Source organism: Kogia breviceps, chromosome 2 (assembly GCF_026419965.1).
Source record: "Kogia breviceps isolate mKogBre1 chromosome 2, mKogBre1 haplotype 1, whole genome shotgun sequence".
In the NCBI taxonomy this organism is placed as follows: domain Eukaryota; kingdom Metazoa; phylum Chordata; class Mammalia; order Artiodactyla; family Physeteridae; genus Kogia; species Kogia breviceps.
The window spans coordinates 43,671,051-43,692,045 of record NC_081311.1 but is presented as its reverse complement, the minus strand read 5'-3'; the positions used below and the strand labels follow the sequence as shown (position 1 = coordinate 43,692,045).

Below are 20,995 nucleotides of genomic sequence, written 5' to 3'. Positions count from 1 at the left end.
CTTCCTCGGTCTCCCCCAAACTTTCGGCTCCAACCGGTCAACGCAGGCAATTCGCTGGGCTGTGCTTAGGTTTTCTCTCCCAAACCCGCATCCTGGAAAATCTTTTAAAGGCTGTACGCATTTTGAGCTGATATTTGTTTCCTCAGTCTCCAGAATCAGTTATCCGTTATTGATGCCAAGTGTCTCGGAAGACAGACCCAGCGTTCTCCTTCAAGAGCAGATTTTTTTTCTTTTTTTTTTTTTTAAATAAAGGTAATTGAGAATTGCCCCTAAAAGCCAAACACAGCAAAGGTCTTTCATCTTACTCTGAGAACTAGGAAGCGCGCCGCTGAGCGAGCTCAAACCGCACCTCCACGCCTCAGCACCGCCTACGGGTTACTGCGCAGGCGTAGAACTTCTGCGCGCCTGCAGTTCTCAGCAACAACTGCGCCTGCGCCAAACAACGCGGCGCGCCAACGCGCCAATCTGCGCCTGCCAATGAGAGTGCCCAATGGTCCTTGATTCCCGCCCACTGACAGGACATCCAATCGCCTGTCCCGGCGCGCTGTTCGCGGCGGGTCCAAAGTGGACGGAGGTTAGAGCCGAAGCGCGGCCCGGGGAAGGATGGAGGCGTCAGAGACTAAGGCGGAGGCTGCTGCCCGAGAGTAAGTGTGTCTCGCCAGGTGGCAGCCGAGGGCGGGTTGGGGCGGACCTTGCGCGGTCCCAAGTAAAATCAGTAATTCCCCTCCACCCCTTACAGCAGTTGCGGGTCTACTAAGCCGTGAACTGATCCTGATGCCAGCCCCCCAGTCTTAGGCTCCTGAGGTGACGGTTGCCTCTCTCCAGGAGTAAGGGCTATGAGGGACTGTCCGTCCCCCACCACGTACGCACACCCCCCAGAGGTGTGTCCTGAAAGGGGACGGTTCCATCCCTGTCAACCCTCCATATCTCTTCGCAGATTGACCATCCTAACAGGAGACTTAACCACCTCTAGGAGACATCCTGGGAGGGCCATTCAATTTCTGTCACCCCTGTCCAACACACACTCTCCCGGTGGGTTATTTTATCCCCATCCCCGCCTCCTAATGGACTGCTTCGGCCGCTAACAAGGGAGAACTCTGGAGAGCCTAGACCCAGGGATCCAGCCCCCTGTCCTTAGCTCCTCCTCAAGTACTCTGATACCCTTCCCCCAAGCTTGTGTTCTCTGCGTGGCGGGGCTCCCCCATTCGCTGTATATTTCCATGACTGATTTCAGAAACTCAGACGGTTTCTATTGAGTGAGACATTTCCTATTTAAAATCACAGCTCCTTTCCCACACTCCTATTCCCCTTGCTTTGCTTATTTTTCTTCACGGCACTTACTACCTCCATGTGTCTTCCATACAAACACCATTCCTGGTCCCAGATGGCCCTTCAAGCCTGTGCTAGGCATGACAAGACTCAACATTAATACACATAATCACATATGTGCATGTGCACACAAATTGACTAGAACTAGGACCCCAGGAGTCTGCAGTTTGTCCCTTTTTCTTGCCGCTTCAGGGCTCTGGCCAAGGTGGCAGACATCCTGGAGCCTATAGGTCTTCAGGAGGAGGCAGAACTGCCCGTGCAGATCCTGGCTGAGTTTGTGATGGTACGTACAAGATGGGAGCTAGCCTTTCACAAGCCAGGGACTGCTCCTGGGTCCTCCTGTTGAGATACTGGACAGCAATAATGGTGAGCATACTGGAAGGTAACCTTGTTGGCCTACAGTACAAGGAGGTAAGAATGTTACCTCCGTCCACCCTCCCTCTGGACAGGACTCCCGGAAGAAAGACAAGCTCCTCTGCAGCCAGCTTCAAGTAGTAGACTTCCTGCAGAATTTCTTGGTTCAGGAAGGCACTGCCCAGGACCTGAACCCCTTGGCTTCTGAAGACACAAGCCGTGAGTGGGCAGGGGGTTGGAATAGGGGCTTCCCTGAGTGAAGAAGGAAGAGGGACATCAGTCAAATCAGCTGTTTGGCTGATGGGAAGACTGAAGCCCCAGTGTTGCAGGCAGGTGGGCCAACCTCACTTATTCCCTCACTCTTGGCTCTTCTCAGGGCAGAAGGCAATTGAAGTCAAAGAGCAATGGAAAGAGCTGAAGGCCACCTACCAAGAGCACGTGGAGGCAATCACAAGTTCCCTGACCCAGGCACTGCCCAAGGTGGAGGAGGCCCAAAGGAAGAAGGCCAAGCTCCAGGAGGCCCTTGAACAACTCCAGGCCAAGGTGAACCAAGGATGAGGGGAGGAGAGGGCAGGCAGAGAGGAGGAGGAAAACGGTGAACATGCTGGGTTGGACCCACTGGCTGTTTTTTAAAATCCAACCACATGGCTGAGTAATATTCCATTGTATATATGTGCCACATCTTTTTTTTTATATATATATAAATTTATTTATTTTATTTTTATTTATTTTTGGCTGTGTTGGGTCTTCGTGTCTTCGCGCCGGCTTTCTCTAGTTGTGGCAAGCAGGGGCCACTCTTTGTTGCAGTGCGTGGGCTTCTTGTTGCAGAGCCCGGGCTCTAGGCGCGCGGGCTTCAGTAGTTGCAGCACACTAGCTCTGTAGTTGTGGCTCACGGGCTCTAGAGCGTAGGCTCAGTAGTTGTGGCGCACGGGCTTGGTTGCTCCCCGGTATGTGGGATCATCCCAGACCAGGGCTTGAACCCATGTCCCCTGCATTGGCAGGCAGATTCTTAACCACTGCACCACTAGGGAAGCCCCTGTACCACATCTTCTTTATCCATTCATCTATCAATATTACTCAGCCATTAAAAAGAATGAAATAATGCCATTTGCAGCAACATAGATAGACCTGGAGATTATCATACTAAGTGAAGTAAGTCAGACAGAGAAAGACAAATGTCATATGATATCACTTATATGTGGAATCTTAAAAAAATGATACAAATGAACTTATTTACAAAACAGAAAGAGACTTACAGACTTAGAGAATGAACTTATGGTTACCAGGGGGAAGGGTGGGGGCCAGGGATAGATTGGGAGTTTGGGATTGACATGTACACACTGCTATATTTAAAATAGATAACCAACAAAGACTTACTGTAAAAAATGAAATCCAAACATAAAAATTAACTCCTCCTCTCCTTGTTCCCCTCCTTTGCTTACCTGCAGAAGCAAGTGGCCATGGAAAAACTCAGAATAGTCCAGAAGCAGTGTCAGCTACAACAGGTAGGTCCATTCACCTAGGAAAATACCTCTTCTCACCACCATGCTATTGCATGGGCCAAGTCCTAGAAAACCTTTATTCTGTTTCCTCCTGTGAGGCATTATAGCATGGGTACCAACATGGACTTGAATCCTAGCATCACCACTTACCACTGCATGATCTTGGGCAGTCACCTAACTTTCTCTGCTTCTGTTTCTACATCTGTGAAAGAAGAAAATAATAGCATCTACTCTATAGAGTTATTTTGATGATTAAGTAATTGGTACAGCAAGTGCTTCAAATAGTGCCTGGCACATAGCAAACTAAATAAGTGTCATCATCATCTTTGTGCCCTTTTATCCAGAATGCCTAACCTTGTAACAACACATTCTGACCCTTCCTTTTTCCTAAGCCCCTGGTCCTGCCTAAAGTGAGTAGTCCCTCTTTCCATCTATGTGTCTGAACCCCCAGCTAGCTCTAGGCTGTAGGGGTTGGGGAAATGGCTCTAAGATGTCAGCATCTGAGGAACCATGTCTAAATTCTCAATCCTGGTAGGAGAAGCGTCTGCAGCATCTGGCAGTGGTTTCTTCAGAGGTGAGGGAGCGTCAGACAGGAACTCAGCAGGAACTTGAACTGCTAACTCAGGAACTTGGAACCCTGAAGCAGCAGGCAGGGCAGGAGCAGTACAAGCTGCAGAGGTGAGGCCGGGAGCATGGGCTACAGACCCAGGGTGGTTCAGCTGAGGTTCCCTCTCTTCACACCCACCTCCTCCTTCCAGGCACCAGACCTTCCTCCACCTGCTATACACCCTTCAGGGTAAGCTACAATTCCATGAGGCTGAGGCAGAGGCAGAGATGCCACAAGAGCTGGATCTTCCTAAGGATAAGCCCCAGGAGCTGACCCAGCCCCAGGAGCAGAACATTCGGGACACCATGGGGAGAGACGAGAGTGTGTCCTCCAAGGTGAATGAAAGATGGAACAGTTGGGCAGGGAGGCAGAGAGAAAAGCTGGGAGATGAATCTTACTCACTGCTCATACCTTGTCTCCCCAAGGCCAACAACCCACAGCCTGCTGGAGATACAGGCTTACCATGGCTTCCTGGGAGAAAGCAACATGGGGAAGGATCCTAGAGCAGGTCAGACTCCAACTCAGGCCATGGTGTCCCTGGACTGTAGGTATGGCAGGAGCAAGGGTCTCTGGTCTATCTGTCTCTGTTTCTGTGCTCCGCTATTCATGGAGGGGATGGGACATGGGAAGGAGCAAGGAGTTTATCTTATGGATGAAGTTTTGTACATTATCTCCATGCCCAGCCTACCCTGGCCTAATCCCTCTCTTCCTCTTCCCCAGCTCTCTGGCCTCACCCACATTGCAGGATGGACTTAAATTCCTTGAGTGCAGCCTGATTTTTGACTACATACCAGGTCGGGGCAGGCTCTGGATTCTGTTTATTAAAAGCCCTGGAGTTCTCTCAGCTGCCTGTTTGTCCGCTTTTCTTCATATGTTGGTGGGAAGAACCACACTCATAGGCCAGCAACAAGATAGGTGCTGGGACTGGTGTGAATAGAGAGAGTATAGATGGGGAAGGGGCCCTGGCCTGGGGCATTAGGGGTTGCTTGCCCAAAGGGATATACTACAAACATGTTGAGCTTAATTCAGGGAGAAGGTGAATGCTTTATGCAGGTGATTAGATGTGGGAGGATAATTTTAATTACTGATCCAAATGTTTACTGAATCTCTGATTTGTGCTAGGTCCCTTGCTATGAACTGGAGCTACAGCAGTGGGCTTATCTGACCATTCCCTGCCTACATGGAGCATAATGAGAATGAACAATTGAAAAAATAAATAGGATGATTTCAGGATGTGTTAAAACAGGGTAGCAAACGAAAACAGAGTAATACAATGAAGAGCAATAATGAGAGTATAGAGACCCCCATCCCATCTGTGTGTATTGGCCTGTGTCTATGAGTCAGTATTTCTGTTTGTGTTTGTGTGTGTGTGTTTATGTGTCTTTGTTTGTTGCTTTCAGTCTCTATTCCTCTGTGTGTCTGTCGCTGGGTGTGTGTACAGGGGTGGGCACTACTGTGTTTGAGAAAGAGATTGCATTCCTGATTGGGAGTGTGGAAACTGCTACTTCAGAGAGAAAGAGAGAAAAATGACAGTTCTCAGAGAGTAGAAAACTCATTTTCCATATGAGAAAAGGACCTTCATGTGAGAGAAAGACCTAAACATCCCCATGAGAAAGACACTGGGGCCTTTTGTTTTTGGTGAGAGAAAGTTTTAAGAGTCAGTGTTCCCTGTTCTGTCTCAGACTGGGTCACCTTCTCTCAGGTTGAGATTGAGATCCTTGTGTATTCCGATGGTTTGCCCTGCTTTACTAAGGTGTCCCTTGTTTTCTCTCAAATTGTCTTTTCAAATGTGTTGGCCCCATTTTTTAGGTATGAAATGGGATAATTATCAGAGGTCTTTGGGCTCAGAGAGGATTGAGGATACTCCACCAGGGAGCACACAAATGCCCACAGAGTGGCTTCCTCAATCTACTCATCCCCCTCCCTTGCACATGGTTCCTGCTGTAGCTTTCTAGTAACCCAAATATCCAGTCCCATTTTTCCCTCCCTCCTACTGGATGGGCTCCCTTACCCCTACAGTCTCATTTCCTTTCTAGTCTCATGTTCTCCAAAATGTCTGCAGCACAAACAAGAGAGCAAGAGTACATATATATATATATATATATATATATCCACCCCAGGAAAGGAGTGTCTACTAAGAGACACTGGGATGTGGGTTGGGATGTTGTGGAGTTTCCCTATCTTTGCATACATTATGGCTGTCAGAAAGTCAGCAGGGAAGAGAAGACACTCACATGGAGCCCACCAAGATGGGGGTGAAGGATAATACCCTGAGATACTCCAAGCCAGGGACAGGGGAAGGAGATTGGGCAGATGTACAGTGATCAAATGCAGAGGTCTGCAAACTTCTGGGAACCAGATTTGTCTCAAGGAGTGTGAAATGCATCAGTCCACACTGAGGCCAAAGAGGAGGGGAGGCTTGATTATCTGTTAACGTTCAAAGCCCTTGAATTGCCCATGTGGCTGGAGCCTCAAGTTGGCCGGAAGTGTCTTGACTGACAAGCTCAGGAATTGGGACTTGCTATCAGATAGAAGATGGACTTCAGCTTCCAGATCTTCTCAGCCCTCTGTTAGGCCCTTAAAGACTATCCTTGTTCATTGATACTTGCACAAGGTAGATGTGTGCAAGGAGGAAAACTACCCCTGGGAAATTGTGATCTCTTACACAAAGACATGGAAATCTATGAGTCCACAGAGGCTGCTGAAAAGGCCCTGCTGCCTGCCAGAGTTTTTTCTCTTCCTCTTTTTTATTGAAGGGAAGGACAGAGAAACCAGTGAAGAGTGAGGGCAGAGGGGAGACTAGGCAGTGAATCAGCACAGTCAAGACACTATTGCTCTGTCTTGACCAGAAGTCTTCTTGATAACTTAAAGTGAAAATTAAGCTTACTCTGTTAAACCAATAGGAAAACTTTCTTTTTCTATTCTCTTTAAGAATAATGTTTTCCTTTTTAAAGATAATTTTGTTTAATATTATTATGATTAAACATTATTTTGTTTATTTTTTTCTAGTTTCATATTTTCTAGGTATTGTCAATTTTTTCTAGGAATTTTTCATTTCTAATCTTTTTCAGTTGGTATGAAGTTGTAATCTTTTTAATCTAAATCTGCAGCCTGCTTTAGGATGGCGTAATGTTATATTCCTGATACTTTTTTTGTGCTTTACTGATTTTTTCCTTTATACATCCCTTCAAATGTTCATTCATTTTCAAATATTCAAATACTGAAAGATTGGCTTTTGTGATTTGCTATTGTATGTTTTGTTCTGTTTCATTGACTTGTGTCATATATCTTGCTCATTTTCTACCTTCTGTTTTTAGGTAGAGAATATGTATTTTTTTGGTAAACTATTTTTATCAGATAATAAGCTTGTGTATTTGGATCTTTATTGGTTTTCTCAAATAAACATTTAAAGCTATAAATTTCTTCTGGCTTCCTATTAGTATTTTCACAGTCATTCAATTCATAGAATTTTCTATGAAAATTATTTCTTTGATTCATGAGTTTCTTAGAAAAATAATTTCAAAATTTTTTACTCTATGTGAGAGGATAATCTTTCTAAGTTTATTCTAATTTGGTCAGAAAATGTCATCTATGTAATGAAAACTTTGAAATTTAATGAGGGAAGCAATTGTAGCCTTGAATGTTTTTTTTTTATTGTTTCATGTTGATTTTAAAAGATTGTCTGTTTTAGAACTGTCATATGTAATGTTTTTTATGTTTATTAGATTATGCTTGTTATGTTTTTCAGTTTACATCGTCTGTATACTTAATTTTTTATTTTCTGAATATCATCTTCTGAGAGGGGTGTGTTCAAGTCTCCAAGTGCGAGTAGATTTGTTTTTTTCTCTTACGAACATCTGGATAGTTTCAGCAAAGCTAATCCCCCTCATTCTGTCTTTATAATCTTGAAATTTGTGAAACTAATCTCATTTCAAATATTCTACCCTGTCATGAAAAGAAAACTATCTTCCCATTTTAGAATCTTTCTGTCCTTAATAAACCCCATCCTGTCTTATAGAATTATGCAACTTCTTATATTACAATTTTTACGTCTCCTCTTTGGGCCAAATATGTGTAAGTTTTGAAATATAAACAGTGTGGTATTAAATCAACTAATTTCCTTATTATTCCCAGCACAGTATTTAGATGACCCTTTTGATGCTTTGAACGTTGGGCTATGAAAAATTTAGTGAGTTTTGACACACTTTGCTCTTGAAACCCTGAATAACCTAGGCATTAAGTCTGAAAACTATAGTCTCAGGAATCAATATCTTGAGGCCTTTTAAAACTGTCATGGAGGGCGGGGGGTATAAATTCTTTTTATGTTGTTAAATTGAATTTGTGTAACTGTTGACATAGAAAAAAACTTGTTAATCTTTATGGAGCTCTGCAATTTTACATGCCATATTCAAATGCATTTCTAAATTTTAAGTTGTCAAATGAACTTTAGCAAGCACACCTATGCAAGATATGCATAATTCACTTCATCATACATTTTATAGTGATTATACCCATGTGATAATTATTTAAATGAGTTGATTACTGTGAACCTAAAATCATGTTTTGAGATAGAAAAAAGAAGGGGAAAATCTAGAAATATGCTTTCAGATGGTGACAGAACTTTTAGAAATAAAAGATTATCACAAATAAACATTATAAAAGAAATAAACCATAATATATATATATATAATCTAGTGCACAAATTTTTTATGTACTATAAATAATGTTAGGAAAAACAAACACAAGTTGGAATAATCAAAATAGGGTTTATTTTATGAAAGTTTGTTTAAAATATCCTATAGCGTCTCCATGTTATGAAATTATATTGCAAAAACTTCGGGTCTAATCTTAATAACAAATCATAAACGGCAATTTTATTAATAAAAATACTAGGTATATTAAATTTTTGTCCTGTTTATGTAACTAAGTAGACAAGAAGTTATGCTTTACATGTGTCTTTGAGGGAAAATACTTCTCTTTATGGACAGGGGCCTGTCCACAGTCTCCATATATGTAAGCCTTGGATTTACCTGGCCAGGTATTCTAGAAATAAAGAATTTGCAAGAATTTGTTTACCGAAGTTCAGCATTATCTCTGGTTGTTTCATTTGGTTACTCCAAATGAAGATATGATATGAAGATAATAGAGTTTGGGGCAAGATATACTGATTTCTTGGTTGAAAACTCTACTCTTGATGACAACTGAAATGCCTAACTTTGTTCCAGTATGTCATTTTCAACATGAGAAAGACAGGGAAAAGGAAAGAAATGGTAAATTTAGTTGAGGAATTTAGTCATAAAATAAATAACATTTCTGTGTGTGTGTGTGCATACATACACATATAAAATTGGCAGGGATAATGTAGATTAGCTGGAGGAAGTGAAAGTGACTGCATGACAGATATTTGACTTCTTTTTTCAGATAACCATTTGTTCTCTATGATTCCTCTCTATAGGAACATATATTTCTTTGCATTCACAAATGAACATATATCAATACCTTCACACTTTAAAAGTACTTAGTAAATGTTCATTGGATCATCTTCAGGGAAGATTTCCCAAAGAACTGCCTCTTAAGCTCAATTTCAAATAAATGAAATTATCCAGAGGCAGATTTCATCATTTATTGAATGTCAGCTATTACTGAATGTCAGTTCTGAGAATTTAAAAAGACAAAACAAAACAATCTGAGTTTAAATTTAGAGACAGGAAAGAAAAATCTAATTCTAACAAAAAATTATGTTTGTCATTAAGGACTAAGAATTGAAATGTTTTTGTGGCACCAAGGATAATCATGCATACTAAGCAGAAGGAACATTATAAGTAAAGTATAGGAAATGAGAAACTGGCAATTTCAGGAATGCAAATGGACAATCAGTGCTTGGAGCATAGGATATAAGGGAGAAAATGGGAGTAGTGACTTCATGAGAGCCTTTTACCTATTACCCTGCTGGCTATAGGAAGTCAAAGCCTACACCTGGAAGCCAAGGAAACCTATCAAAATTTTATTTCCTACTTGGGTAAAAAATTTTCAAGTACATTTTAATCTATTGCAATAGAACTCTCAGAAAGTCATACCATTGGTGAGTACAATTATGAATTTAGAGCAGAATGCACATTTAGAAAGCAGTACAAATGCTTTCATCCTCCTCCTGAGGTAAACGTATCTCCCTGTCTAACCATTGCTTATTATTGGGACTTGCTATAATGACAGCAGCAAAAGAGCTGAAATCCACTTAGGCAATAAGATATCATATTAAAGCAACATTGGAGTGGCAGGAGAATGGAACCTCTATTTTAGACTGTTGATACTTAAAAATAAGTATAATACAATGATCATAGTTATTAGTAGCTGCATATTATACTCACTAAAATAATCACTAAAGCAGTTCAGTGATACTAGTATTCATGGATAATGACAGTTACCAATCCAAACAAGTACACACCAACTAGAAACTAATGAACCATCTATCCCAGAGCTCAGTGCTTTTTGGTACATTAGTCACTGAAGGCTCATGAGTGTTTGAGAACATCGGAAAACATCTTCAGCAATGGAAAATCACTCATCGTGCCTGAGAAATATTCTATTTATCAAGGTTTTAGGGATTAGCAATTGAAAATAGGAGGGGGGAAGAAAACTCAGCCTTAATATAAAATGTTTATATTAAAGAATAGTGACCTACTTCACATCAATTAGAAAATGAGCATGTTTTTTAAACAGCACCCTATGACTGCCATAATAACTTTAATTTTAACAATTATGTTGAACAATATTCAGAGATTACTGGAATGTAAAGATAAGAGAAGCTTTCCATTAGGTGCCTGTGTCACCCTTGGCACTCGCAACAGGCAGTTCTTATTCTTTTTGAAAAGAATAAGACAAGTCTTATTTGGTTAAAAAAAAGTCTGGTATCATAAGAGATTTTCCATTTTACTCTTCCACCCCTATCTCTACCCCTGTATCTCAGGAATTTTCAGGAACTAATTCAATAGCTAAATTTAACTCTGTTGGTGTATGATGGTGCTGATGGTGGTGGTGGTGATATCAAGAAGTAGAAGTAGTTATTGAAAAAAAATTTTTATTACAATGAAAAGGAAGGGCTAGTAGATATTCAGTTAATTCTAATAATCTAATAATATTGTATATCTCTTGTATAGGAGAAAAACTAAAACTGGGATTTCATGTGCCTGAAGGTAAAACTTTGTTTTATATCTAAATAATGAGATAATAATTTTTTTGGGGGGGTGAGATATTGCACAACAGTGTTATTGGTATGTCACAGTACATGTAATTTAGCAATCACGTTGTCTAACTCAAACAGGTGGCACAGTCTGGCAGATAGTAGTAAGGATTTGTTTATAAGGCTCCCAGTTTCTTGCAAATGTCTTGCCTTGTTCTTCTAAAATTTTGTTTGTGTGTTTGTGTGCAGATACCTAATCATATTCATATAAGGTGTGCTATTTTATATTTTGACACTAAGTTGTTGATTACATATAGATTTGGAGTTGTACTAACTCCCTGACAATTTTTTCTGTTAGTATTCATTCAATGCCTAATCAACAAACATTTCTGAGTACCTATGTGCCAGGTACTATTCTTTTATTAAAATATATTTCACATATAACATTGTATAAATTTAAGATGTACAACATGTTAATTTGATAGGTTTATGCATTATAATGTGATTGTCATTGTAGCAATAATTTGTACTTCTGTCATGTTACATAATTAATCATTTATTTTTAGTGGTTACAATAATTAAGCTCTAGTTTCCTAGCAAATTTGATGATTATAATACAATATTGTTGTCTATATTCACTATTTTGTGCATTAGCTCTCTAGGGCTTGTTTACTACTTGTTACAATTTGTACCCTTTAAAGAAGGTACAAACTATTTCTCTACCCCATATCCCCTGGAAACCACCATTCTACTCTCTGTTTTTACCAGTTCAGCTTTTTAGAGTCCATATATGAGTGATATTGTACAGTATTTGGCTTTCTCTGAGTTATATCACTTCACATAATGCCCTCAAGGTCCATCTATGTTGTTGCAAATGGCAGAGTGTCCTTCTTCCTCACAGCTGAGTAGTACACCAGTGTGTGTGTGTGTGTGTGTGTGTGTGTGTGTGTGTATCACATCTTTATCCATTCATCCACTGATGGGCACTAAAATTGTTTCCATATTTTTTCGCTTGTGAATAATGCTACAATAAATATGGGGTGCATATATCTCTTTAATATCCTGTTTTCATTTCCTGTGAGTATATACCCAGAAGTGAAATTGCTGGATCATATGGTAGATCTGTTTTTAATTTTTTGAGGAACCTCCATATTGTTTTACATATTGACTGAAACAATTTACATTCCCACCACCAGTGTACAAAGGTTCCCTTTTCTCTACATCCTCACCAACACTTGTTATCTCTTGCCTTTTAAATTATAGCCATTCTGACAGTTGTGAGGTTATATCTCATTGTTTTAATTTGTATTTCCCTGTTGATTGGTGATGTTGAGCATCTTCATGTACTTGTTGGCCATCTTTGGAGAAATGTCTAATTCCTCCACCCATTTTTTAAACTTTTTTTTTAAATTGAGTTGTATGAGTTTTTAAAAAAATATATTTTGGATATTAACCCATTATCAGATATATGGTTTGCCAAAATTTTCTCCCATCCTGTAGGGTGCCTTTTCATTTTGTTAATTGTTTCTTTTCCAGTATAGAAGCTTTTACGTTTGATGTAGTCCCATTTGTTGATTTTTGCTTTGTTGTTTGTGGTTTTGGTACCATAACCAAAAAATCTTTGCCAAATCCAGTATTGAGGAGCTTCTTCCATACATTTTCTTCTAGGTTTTGAATTACTTTTTGTGAGTACTGTAAGGTAGGGGTCCAGTTTCATTGTTCTGTATGTGTTTATCCAGTATTCCCAGCACCATTTGTTGAAGAGATTCTCTTTTCCCCATTAGATGTTTTGGGCTCTTTTATCAAATATTAGCTGACCTTATATGTTGGTGCTTAATTCTGGACTTTCTATTCTGTTCCATTGGTCTGTGTGCCTATTTTTATACCAGCACCGGCTGTTTTTAGTTGCTGTAGCTTTATAGTATAGTTTGAAATCAGGAAGTATGATACCTCCAGCTTTTTTCTTTTTCCTCAGGATTACTTTGGCTATTTAGGGTCCTTTATGGTTCTGTAAAAATTTTAGAATTGTTTTTTCTATTTCATTGAAGTATGCCATTGGAATATTTTTCTTTTTGATTTTGATTTTTATAACAATTTGCATAGCTAATTAAATTTGAGAAAATATTTCTTTTAATTTGATCACATGATCTCACTTTGGAATTTTGATTGGGAAATTGTGTTGAATTTATAGATGGCTTTGGAAACATGGACATTTTAACAATATTAATTCCCCTGATTCATAAACACATAATGTCTTTCCATTTGTTTTTGTCTTCTTCAGTTTCTTTCAGCAAAGTCATGTATTTTACATTGTGCAGTTTTTTTCACTTTGATTAAATTTAGCCCTAGGTGTTTACTGTTTTTGATGCTATTGTGAATGAAATAGTTTCTTTATCTCTTTTTCAGATGTTTGATCATTAGTATATAGGAATGCAACCGATTATTGTATGTTGATTTTATAGCTTGCAACTTTACTGAAAGTTTCTATAGTTTTTTGGTTGACTCTTTGGGATTTTGTGTATAGAAAATTCTATCATCTGTAAACAGCAAAAATTTACTTCTTCCTTTTTGATTTGGATGCATTTTATTTTCTTTCCTTGCCTAATTGCTCTAGCTAAGACTTCCCCTAATATATTGAATAAGAGTGCTGAGAGTGGGCATCCTTGCCTTGTTCCTAATCTTTGTGGAAAAGTTTTCAGTTTTTCTCCATTGAGTATAGTGTTAGCTCTGGGTTTGTTGTATATGACCTTTATTATGTTGAGGTAAGTTCCTTCTATACCCAATCTGTTGAGAGTTTTTATCATGAAATGATGTTGTGTTTTGTCAAAAGCCTTTTCTACATCCATTGTAATGATCATATGGTTTTTATCTTTCATTCTATTAATGTGATATATTGTATTTATTGATTTGCATGTGTTGAACCATCCCCACATCCCAGGGATAAATCCCACTTGGTCATGATGTATAATCCTCACAATGTTTTCTTAAATTCAGTTTGCTAATATTTTGTGGAGATTTTTGCATCTGTATCATCAGGGATATTTGTCTATAGTTTTCTTAGTGTCCTTACCTGGCTTTGGTATTAGGCTAAAGCTGGCCTCATAGTAGGAGTTTGGATGTGTTTCCTCCTCTTCAATTGTTTGGAAAAATTTGAGAAGGATTGGCATTAGTTCTTCTTTAAATGTTTAGTAGCATTTGCCAATAAATCCATCTGGTCCTGGACTTTTAATTTTAGGAGGTTTTTTGATTACTGATGTAATCTGTTTACTAGTTATTGGTCTGTTTAGATTTTCGATTTTTTTCCTTATTCAGTCTTGGTAGGTAGGTTGTGTGTTTCTAGAAGTGTATGATTTCTTCTCAGTAATTTAATTTGTTGGCATGTAATTGTTTATATAATCTCTTATGATCATATGTATTTCTGTAATATTGGTTGAAATGTCTCCTTTTTCATTTCTAATTTTATTTATTTGAGTCTTCACTTTTTCTTAGTCTAGCTTATGGCTTGTAAATTTTGTTTATCTTTTTGAAAAAACAGATTTTAGTTTCATTCATCCTTCCATTGTTTTTCTGGCCTATATTTCATTTATTTCTACTCTGATGATTATTTCCTTCTAATTTTGGGCTTAAATTTTTCTTCTTTTTCTGTTTCCTTCAGGTGTAGTGTTGTTTCAGTTTCTTAATATATGCATTTATTGCTATAAACTTTCCTCTCAGAACTACTTTTGCAGCATCCCATAAGGTTTTATATGATACAGTTCCATTTTCATTTGTTTTGAGATAATTTTTTATTTCTCTTTTGATTTCTTCTTTGATCCAATAGCTGTTTAGTTTCTACCTATTTGTAGATTTTTCCAGCTTTCTTCTTGTTGATTTCTAGTTTCATACTCTTGTGGTCAGAAAAGGTAGTTAGTATGATTTCAGTCTTCTTAAAATTGCTAAAATGTGTTTTATGTCCAGTTATATTGTCTATCCTGGAGAATGTTCTGTGTGCACTTGAGAAGAATGTGTGCTGGATGGAATGTTCTCTATATGTCTGCTATGTCCATTTGTTCTAAAGTATGGTACAATTCCAACATTTCTTTGTTGATTTTCTGTTTGTGTGATCTATCCATTGCTGATTGGGGTATTGAATTCCCCTACTATTTTTGTATTGTCTGTTTTTACCTTCAGATTTGTTAATATTTGCTTAATATATGTAGGTGATCCAATGTTGCGTGTGTATATGTTTGCAATTGTTATGTCTTCTTAATTTATTGACCTCTTTATTATCATATAATGACCTTCTTTGTCTTACTCTTTTGGGCTTGAAGTCTATTTTGTCTGATATAAGTATGGCTGTCCCTGCTTTCTTTTGATTTGCATGGAATATTTTCTTCCATTCCTTCACTTTGAACTTATGTGTATCTTTTTTTTCAATTGAAGTTTAGTTGATTTACAATGTTATGTTAGTTTCATGTGTATAGCAAAGTGATTCAGTTATATATTCTTTTTTAGATTCTTTTCCATTATAGATTATTACAAGTTATTGATTATAGTTCCCTGTGCTATACAGTAGGTCCTTGTTGTTTAGCTATTTTAAATATAGTAGTCTGTATCTGTTAATCCCAAGCTCCAAATTTATCTCTTACCCCCTTTCCCTTTTGGTAACCAAAAGTTTGTTTTCTATGTCTATGAGCCTCTTTCTGTTTTGTAAATTAGTTCATTTGTATCATTTTTTAGATTCTGCGTATAAGTGATATATGATATTTGTCTTTCTCTGCCTGACTTACTTCACTTCGTGCGATAATCTCTGGGTCCATCCATGATGCTGCAAATGGCATTATTTCATTCTTTTTATGGCTGAGTAATATTCCTGTGTGTGTGTGTGTGTGTGTGTGTGTGTGTGTGTGTGTGTGTACCATATCTTCCTTATCCATTCATCTGTCAATGGACATTTAGGTTGCTTCCATGTCTTGGCTATTGTAAATAGTACTGCTATGAACATCGGTGTCCTGTGTGTGTCTTTATTTATTTTTTTTTTTTTTGTGGTACGCGGGCCTCTCACTGTTGTGGCCTCTCCCATTGCAGAGCACAGGCTCCGGACGCACAGGCTCAGTGGTCATGGCTCACGGGCCCAGCCGCTCCGCGGCACGTGGGATCTTCCCGGACCGGGGCACGAACCCGTGTCCCCTGCATCGGCAGGCGGACTCTCAACCACTGCGCCACCAGGGAAGCCCCTGTGTGTGTCTTTAGATCTGAATGAGTCCTCTGCAGGCAGCATATAGTTGGGTCTTATTTTTTTAATCCATTTTATCATTTACCTTCATGTTGTTTTGTATCTCCATTGTTTTTTTTTCCCCTCTGTTTCTGTCTACCTTTGTAAATTGGTGGTTTTCTGTGGTAGTATGCTCAGTATCGCCTTTTTTATTGTTTTATGAATATATTTTATAGTTATCATGAGGCTTACATAAAATATCTCATAAATAAAATAGTCCATTTTGTACTAAAAACAACTTATCTTCACTCTCCTATAAAGGCTCCACCCTTCTACTCTTCCTCTTTTAGGTTTTGGGTTTGTCTGACATATAATTAACATATATTAAATTATATTAGTTTCAGGTGTACAACATAAAGATTGCAAATTGATCACCATAATAAGTCTAGTTAACATCTGTCACCATACATAGTTACAAAAATTTTTTCTTCTCTTGCAATGAGGACTTTTAAGATGTATGATCTTAGCAACTTTAAAATATGTAATACAGTATTATTAAGTATATTTTACGTTTCTGTGTTTTTGATGTCCCAATTTACCTCTTTTTTTTTTAAAGATTTTTTTGACGTGCACCATTTTTAAAGTCTTTATTGAATTTGTTACAATATTACTTCTGTTTTATGTTTTGGTTTTTTGTCCATGAGGCATCCCCCAACCAGGGATCAAACCTGCACTCCCTACATTGGAAGGCAAAGTCTTAACCATTGGACTGCCAGGGGGGTACCTGGCTTGCAGGATCTTAGTTCCCTGACCAGGGATTAACCCAGGCCACCACAGTAACAATTAGTTTGTTAGTTTTAATATTCTTTTCCTTTAACCTTATAATATAGTTAACTGGTTAAAACACCATTCTAATATAGACTTACAGTTTTCTAATTCTGACTGTTTTTTTCCCCCCACTGGTACCAGTGTGTTATGTACTTTTATATGTTTTCGTGTCACTGATTGACATCTTTTCATTCCAGCTTGAAGAACTTTCAGTATTTCTTGCAAATTAGGTATAGTGGTGCTAAATTCCTTCAGCTTCTGTTTGTCTTGGAAAGTGTTTATTTCTCCTTCATCTCTGAAGGATAACTTTGCCAGATAAAGCACTCTTGGCTGGTAATTTTTATCTTTCAACAATTGAATATGTCATTTCACTCTCCTCTGGCCTATAAAGTTTCTACTGAGAAATCTGCTGATACCCTAATGGGGGTTTCTTAGTAGGTTACTTTGGTTATTCTTTTTTCCCTGCCTGTCTTTAAGATTCTTTCTGTGTCATTGATTTTTGATAGTTTCATTATAATGTGTCTTGGAGAAGAAGGTCTTTTTGCACTGAGATGATAAGGTGACTCTGTTACCTTCCTGGACTTGTATGTCCAATTCTTTCCCCAGGTTGGGAAATTCTCAACTTTTGTTTCTTTAAATAAATATTCTGCTCCCTTCTCCCTCTCTTTTCCTTCTGGAACACCAATTATTCCTATATTTGCTTTTCTGATTGAAAATGATAGCTCTCATGGAGTTTCTTCACTATTTATTTAAATTTATTTTTTATTGAAGTATAGTTGAATTACAATGTTGTGTTAATTACTGCTGTACAGATGACTCAGTTATACATATATATATATATATACATTATTTTTCATATTCTTTTCCATTATGGTTTATCACAGGATATTGAATATAGTTCCCTGTGCTATACAGTAGGACCTTTTTGTTTATCCATTCTATATATACCAGTTTGCATCTGCTAATCCCAAACTCCCCCTCCTACCCTTTCCCACAACCCTCCCCCTTGGCAACCACCAGTCTATTCTCTATGTTCCTGATTTTTATTCTGTTTCATATATAGGTTCATTTGTGTCATATTTTAGATTCCACATGTAAGTGATATCATACGGAGTTTGTCTTTGTCTTTCTGACTTACTGATAATCTCTAGTTGCATCCATGTTGCAAATGGCATTGTTTTGTTCTTTTTTATGGCTGAGTAGTATTCAAGTTTCTTCACTATTTTAAAATCTCAGTTCTCTCTCCTCTTCTAATTGAATTATTTCTATATTCCTATCCTCCAAGTCACTTATTTTTTCTTTTGCCTGTCTCTCATGTTATCAGTGCTTTCTATTGCATTCTTCATCTCATTCACTGAATTTTTCAGTTCCAGAATTTCTGTTTTGTCTTTTAATTTCAATCTCTTTGGTAAAGAATTCTTTATGTTCATTATTTTTAATCCTAAGTTCATGGAATTGCTTTTTAGGTTTTCTTGTAGCTCACTGAATTTCTTCATGACAACTATTTAGAATTCTTTATTAGTTAGATTGCAATATTCTGTGCCTTTGAATTTCATTGCTGGAGAATTATCATTTTCTTTTGGTGATACCATCTTTCTTTGATTTTTCATAGTGTTTGAAGTCATGCATTTCTCCTTTAGCATTTGAAGTAGCAGAGATCTTACTAAACTAAGACTTTCTGTTTACTTTGAGTCTTACGGCTCAACAGGCTGGCTATTAGAAACCTTTTTTATTCCAGAGGGTGGCGCTCTAGCTCAAGTTTGTGGTTTTTTCTATAGGCACTGGCTCTTCTTATACATGCACTAGGGAGTGGGCACAAGGAGTCCGCAGCAGAGTTGCGGAGGTATGGACTTAGCAAAATCTTAGGGTTTTGGGGGTGTCCACAGGGCCATGGGGGATCCTCAAGTGGGGCACACCCAGAGGCAGTGGGCAGTTCTTTGAAGTACCAAAGCAGACAGCAGGAAACATGACACTTTGATATTCTTGTCAGCTTCCTTTCCTTTTCTCTACCTCTCCCCAGTCACAGAGGTCCTTCCTCAGAAATCCAGGTGCTGCTGGAGATAAATGGGTCCCTCCAGCCACAGCCTGCACAACTGATGTTGACCTCACTCTCTGAGGAATGAATGAAATGATTTTGGCCTTGTGTAATATCTTGTGTCTTTATATCTCTAGAAACTTAGTTCCCAGCAACTAGGGTGTAATTTATAGGAACTGTCTTTGTTAAAAGACTTTGCAATAAAATAGTATTTTCTGTTAGACATGTTATAATATTTAATCTCAGTTTAGAAACTTAGGTTATAGAGCTGTTTGATATTGTGTTTTGTTTTTCCTAGCTAGGTATCTTGAGCTTTAAATATTTTTTTGAATATATGTTCATTTTTATATATATTCTAAAATATGAAGTCAGGCATCATTTTCTCTTTATAAATTTAATTTATTTTGTGTTTTTTAAGGAGTCATTTATTTTAATCATGAAGACGCCTGGAAGCTACAGGAAACTCATCTCATTTTGTTGTAATACTGATTGCTATCAACAGTTTGCTATTTTTTACCTGAGTATCCTGTTTATTTGTAAAGAAGCTAAATGACAGCCTGGTTCATTTTAAAATTTTGTATTAGGAGCAGAGTTTTCACTTAGAACTGTCTTAGAATTCAAAAGATGCTTGCTTCCTGGATGTTTGTCTTAGTTTGACAATATTATAGTTTTGTGATGAACAGTATACTTGTTTTGTTCAATCTCTTGAAGTTTATCTAATATTTTCTATATTGGTAAGTATGTGAAATTATGCATAATTTAAAATATAGAAAAATTGAAAATCTGAACTCCAGGTATCACTGTCTTCGTAGAAGAATGTGTGCTTGGCAGAAATCTAGATAAAGAATCTCCAACCTTGTAACAAATCCTCCAAAGATTTCCATAAAGTTTAATACTTTAGTCCTCAGTCCATTGATTTGCAATTTCTCTAACCCCTTGAGACATTTTGTATTAACATATGATGTCCCTCTTGCATGACGTACTATCTCATTGGTGTTACTCTTCTTGTGCTATTGAATAAGAAATACCAAACTCCTAGAGTTGCGCATACTTTGTCAAGCAGTGGTTGCTTGCTTCTTTGTAGATGGTTTTTGCTGAACAACCTATATCTAGGAAAACAAGGAGAAAACTGAATTTTCTGATTCTCCTTATGTATTTAACCTATGCTATCCTAAGTATATCTAACATGAGAATAGCCCTGTGAAGGCAACCAGAGTCTCTTTGAACATTGCATTTCCCTCCATGAAACGATCTTTCAAAAATCCACTTGAATTTCCTGGACTGAAAGAATGAAGACCTCAGAGATGTGAGTTAACCACTTATGGTGTAATCATAACACAATTCAAGTATCCTTTCATCACAAACGTCTTTGAATATCTGGGATGGTTTTATAATTTGAGTTTAAACAAAAATTTGCTGCCATATTACGGTGTGCCAAATTTTAATTGGCTTTGATCCCTATAGGTGTAAATTGTTCTGTATAAAATTTAGTACTAATGGCCATTCTCAGCTCCCACTGACATAACAGACATCAGTAGTCAATCCTGGCTCTTATATAGTGGCCATAAATGTGATTGACCATTTCTTCCCCCCTCCCCTCCCACGTTACCCCATTTAGTTACTACTAATTATTAGACATTTGGCATATAAGATGAATATTTTTGCTCTACCTATTAAAATATTTAAAATCAAGATACCATAAATACACTACAGAAATATGTGAAGTGGGGAGCTAACTCCATGAGGTGAAATAGATCCAGGGAATGTCTTGGAAATAATGGGATGTGAAACAGACCTTTGTAAGAGGTATATTTTGTCAAGGAATTTTAGAGTAAACTGTATTCTAGGCAAATAAACTGAGAAAAAAAATCCAAATATAGTATAAGAATATGTCCAGGAACAGCAAAGTGGTAATGTGGCTGAAGGAAAGATGTATGTGGATTTGTGACTGGGACAAAATTGTGAT

At 38.0% G+C, this 20,995-nt stretch overlaps 1 protein-coding gene across 2 annotated transcripts; it reads left to right on the top strand.

The window, feature by feature from the left end:
- The first annotated feature begins 547 nt into the window (after window positions 1-547).
- On the top strand, window positions 548-19,709 carry ZWINT (ZW10 interacting kinetochore protein). 2 transcript variants are annotated; one of them, XR_010839304.1, is made up of 10 exons: window positions 548-644; window positions 1,522-1,612; window positions 1,779-1,902; window positions 2,060-2,226; window positions 3,132-3,188; window positions 3,721-3,863; window positions 3,944-4,127; window positions 4,218-4,340; window positions 10,950-10,985; window positions 19,448-19,709. XR_010839304.1 is itself a non-coding variant. In XM_059052569.2 (9 exons), the coding sequence occupies exons 1-8, from the start codon at window positions 604-606 to the stop codon at window positions 4,293-4,295; spliced, it is 885 nt and encodes a 294-aa protein (XP_058908552.1). In that variant the 3' UTR covers window positions 4,296-4,300; window positions 4,513-4,581. The 2 variants fall into 2 exon arrangements, 1 of the variants encoding a protein (XP_058908552.1); XM_059052569.2 differs by lacking the exons at window positions 10,950-10,985; window positions 19,448-19,709 and adding an exon at window positions 4,513-4,581 and having other exon boundaries at window positions 604-644; window positions 4,218-4,300.
- Window positions 19,710-20,995: the final 1,286 nt, after the last annotated feature.

Bases quoted from the DNA above. Each gene is read 5' to 3' on its own strand.
- ZWINT (XM_059052569.2), top strand. From the start codon at position 604: ATGGAGGCGTCAGAGACTAAGGCGGAGGCTGCTGCCCGAGA. The intron at 1,903-2,059 runs GTGAGTGGGCAG...GGCTCTTCTCAG, and splicing joins GGCTTCTGAAGACACAAGCC to GGCAGAAGGCAATTGAAGTC. The intron at 4,128-4,217 runs GTGAATGAAAGA...TGTCTCCCCAAG, and splicing joins ACGAGAGTGTGTCCTCCAAG to GCCAACAACCCACAGCCTGC.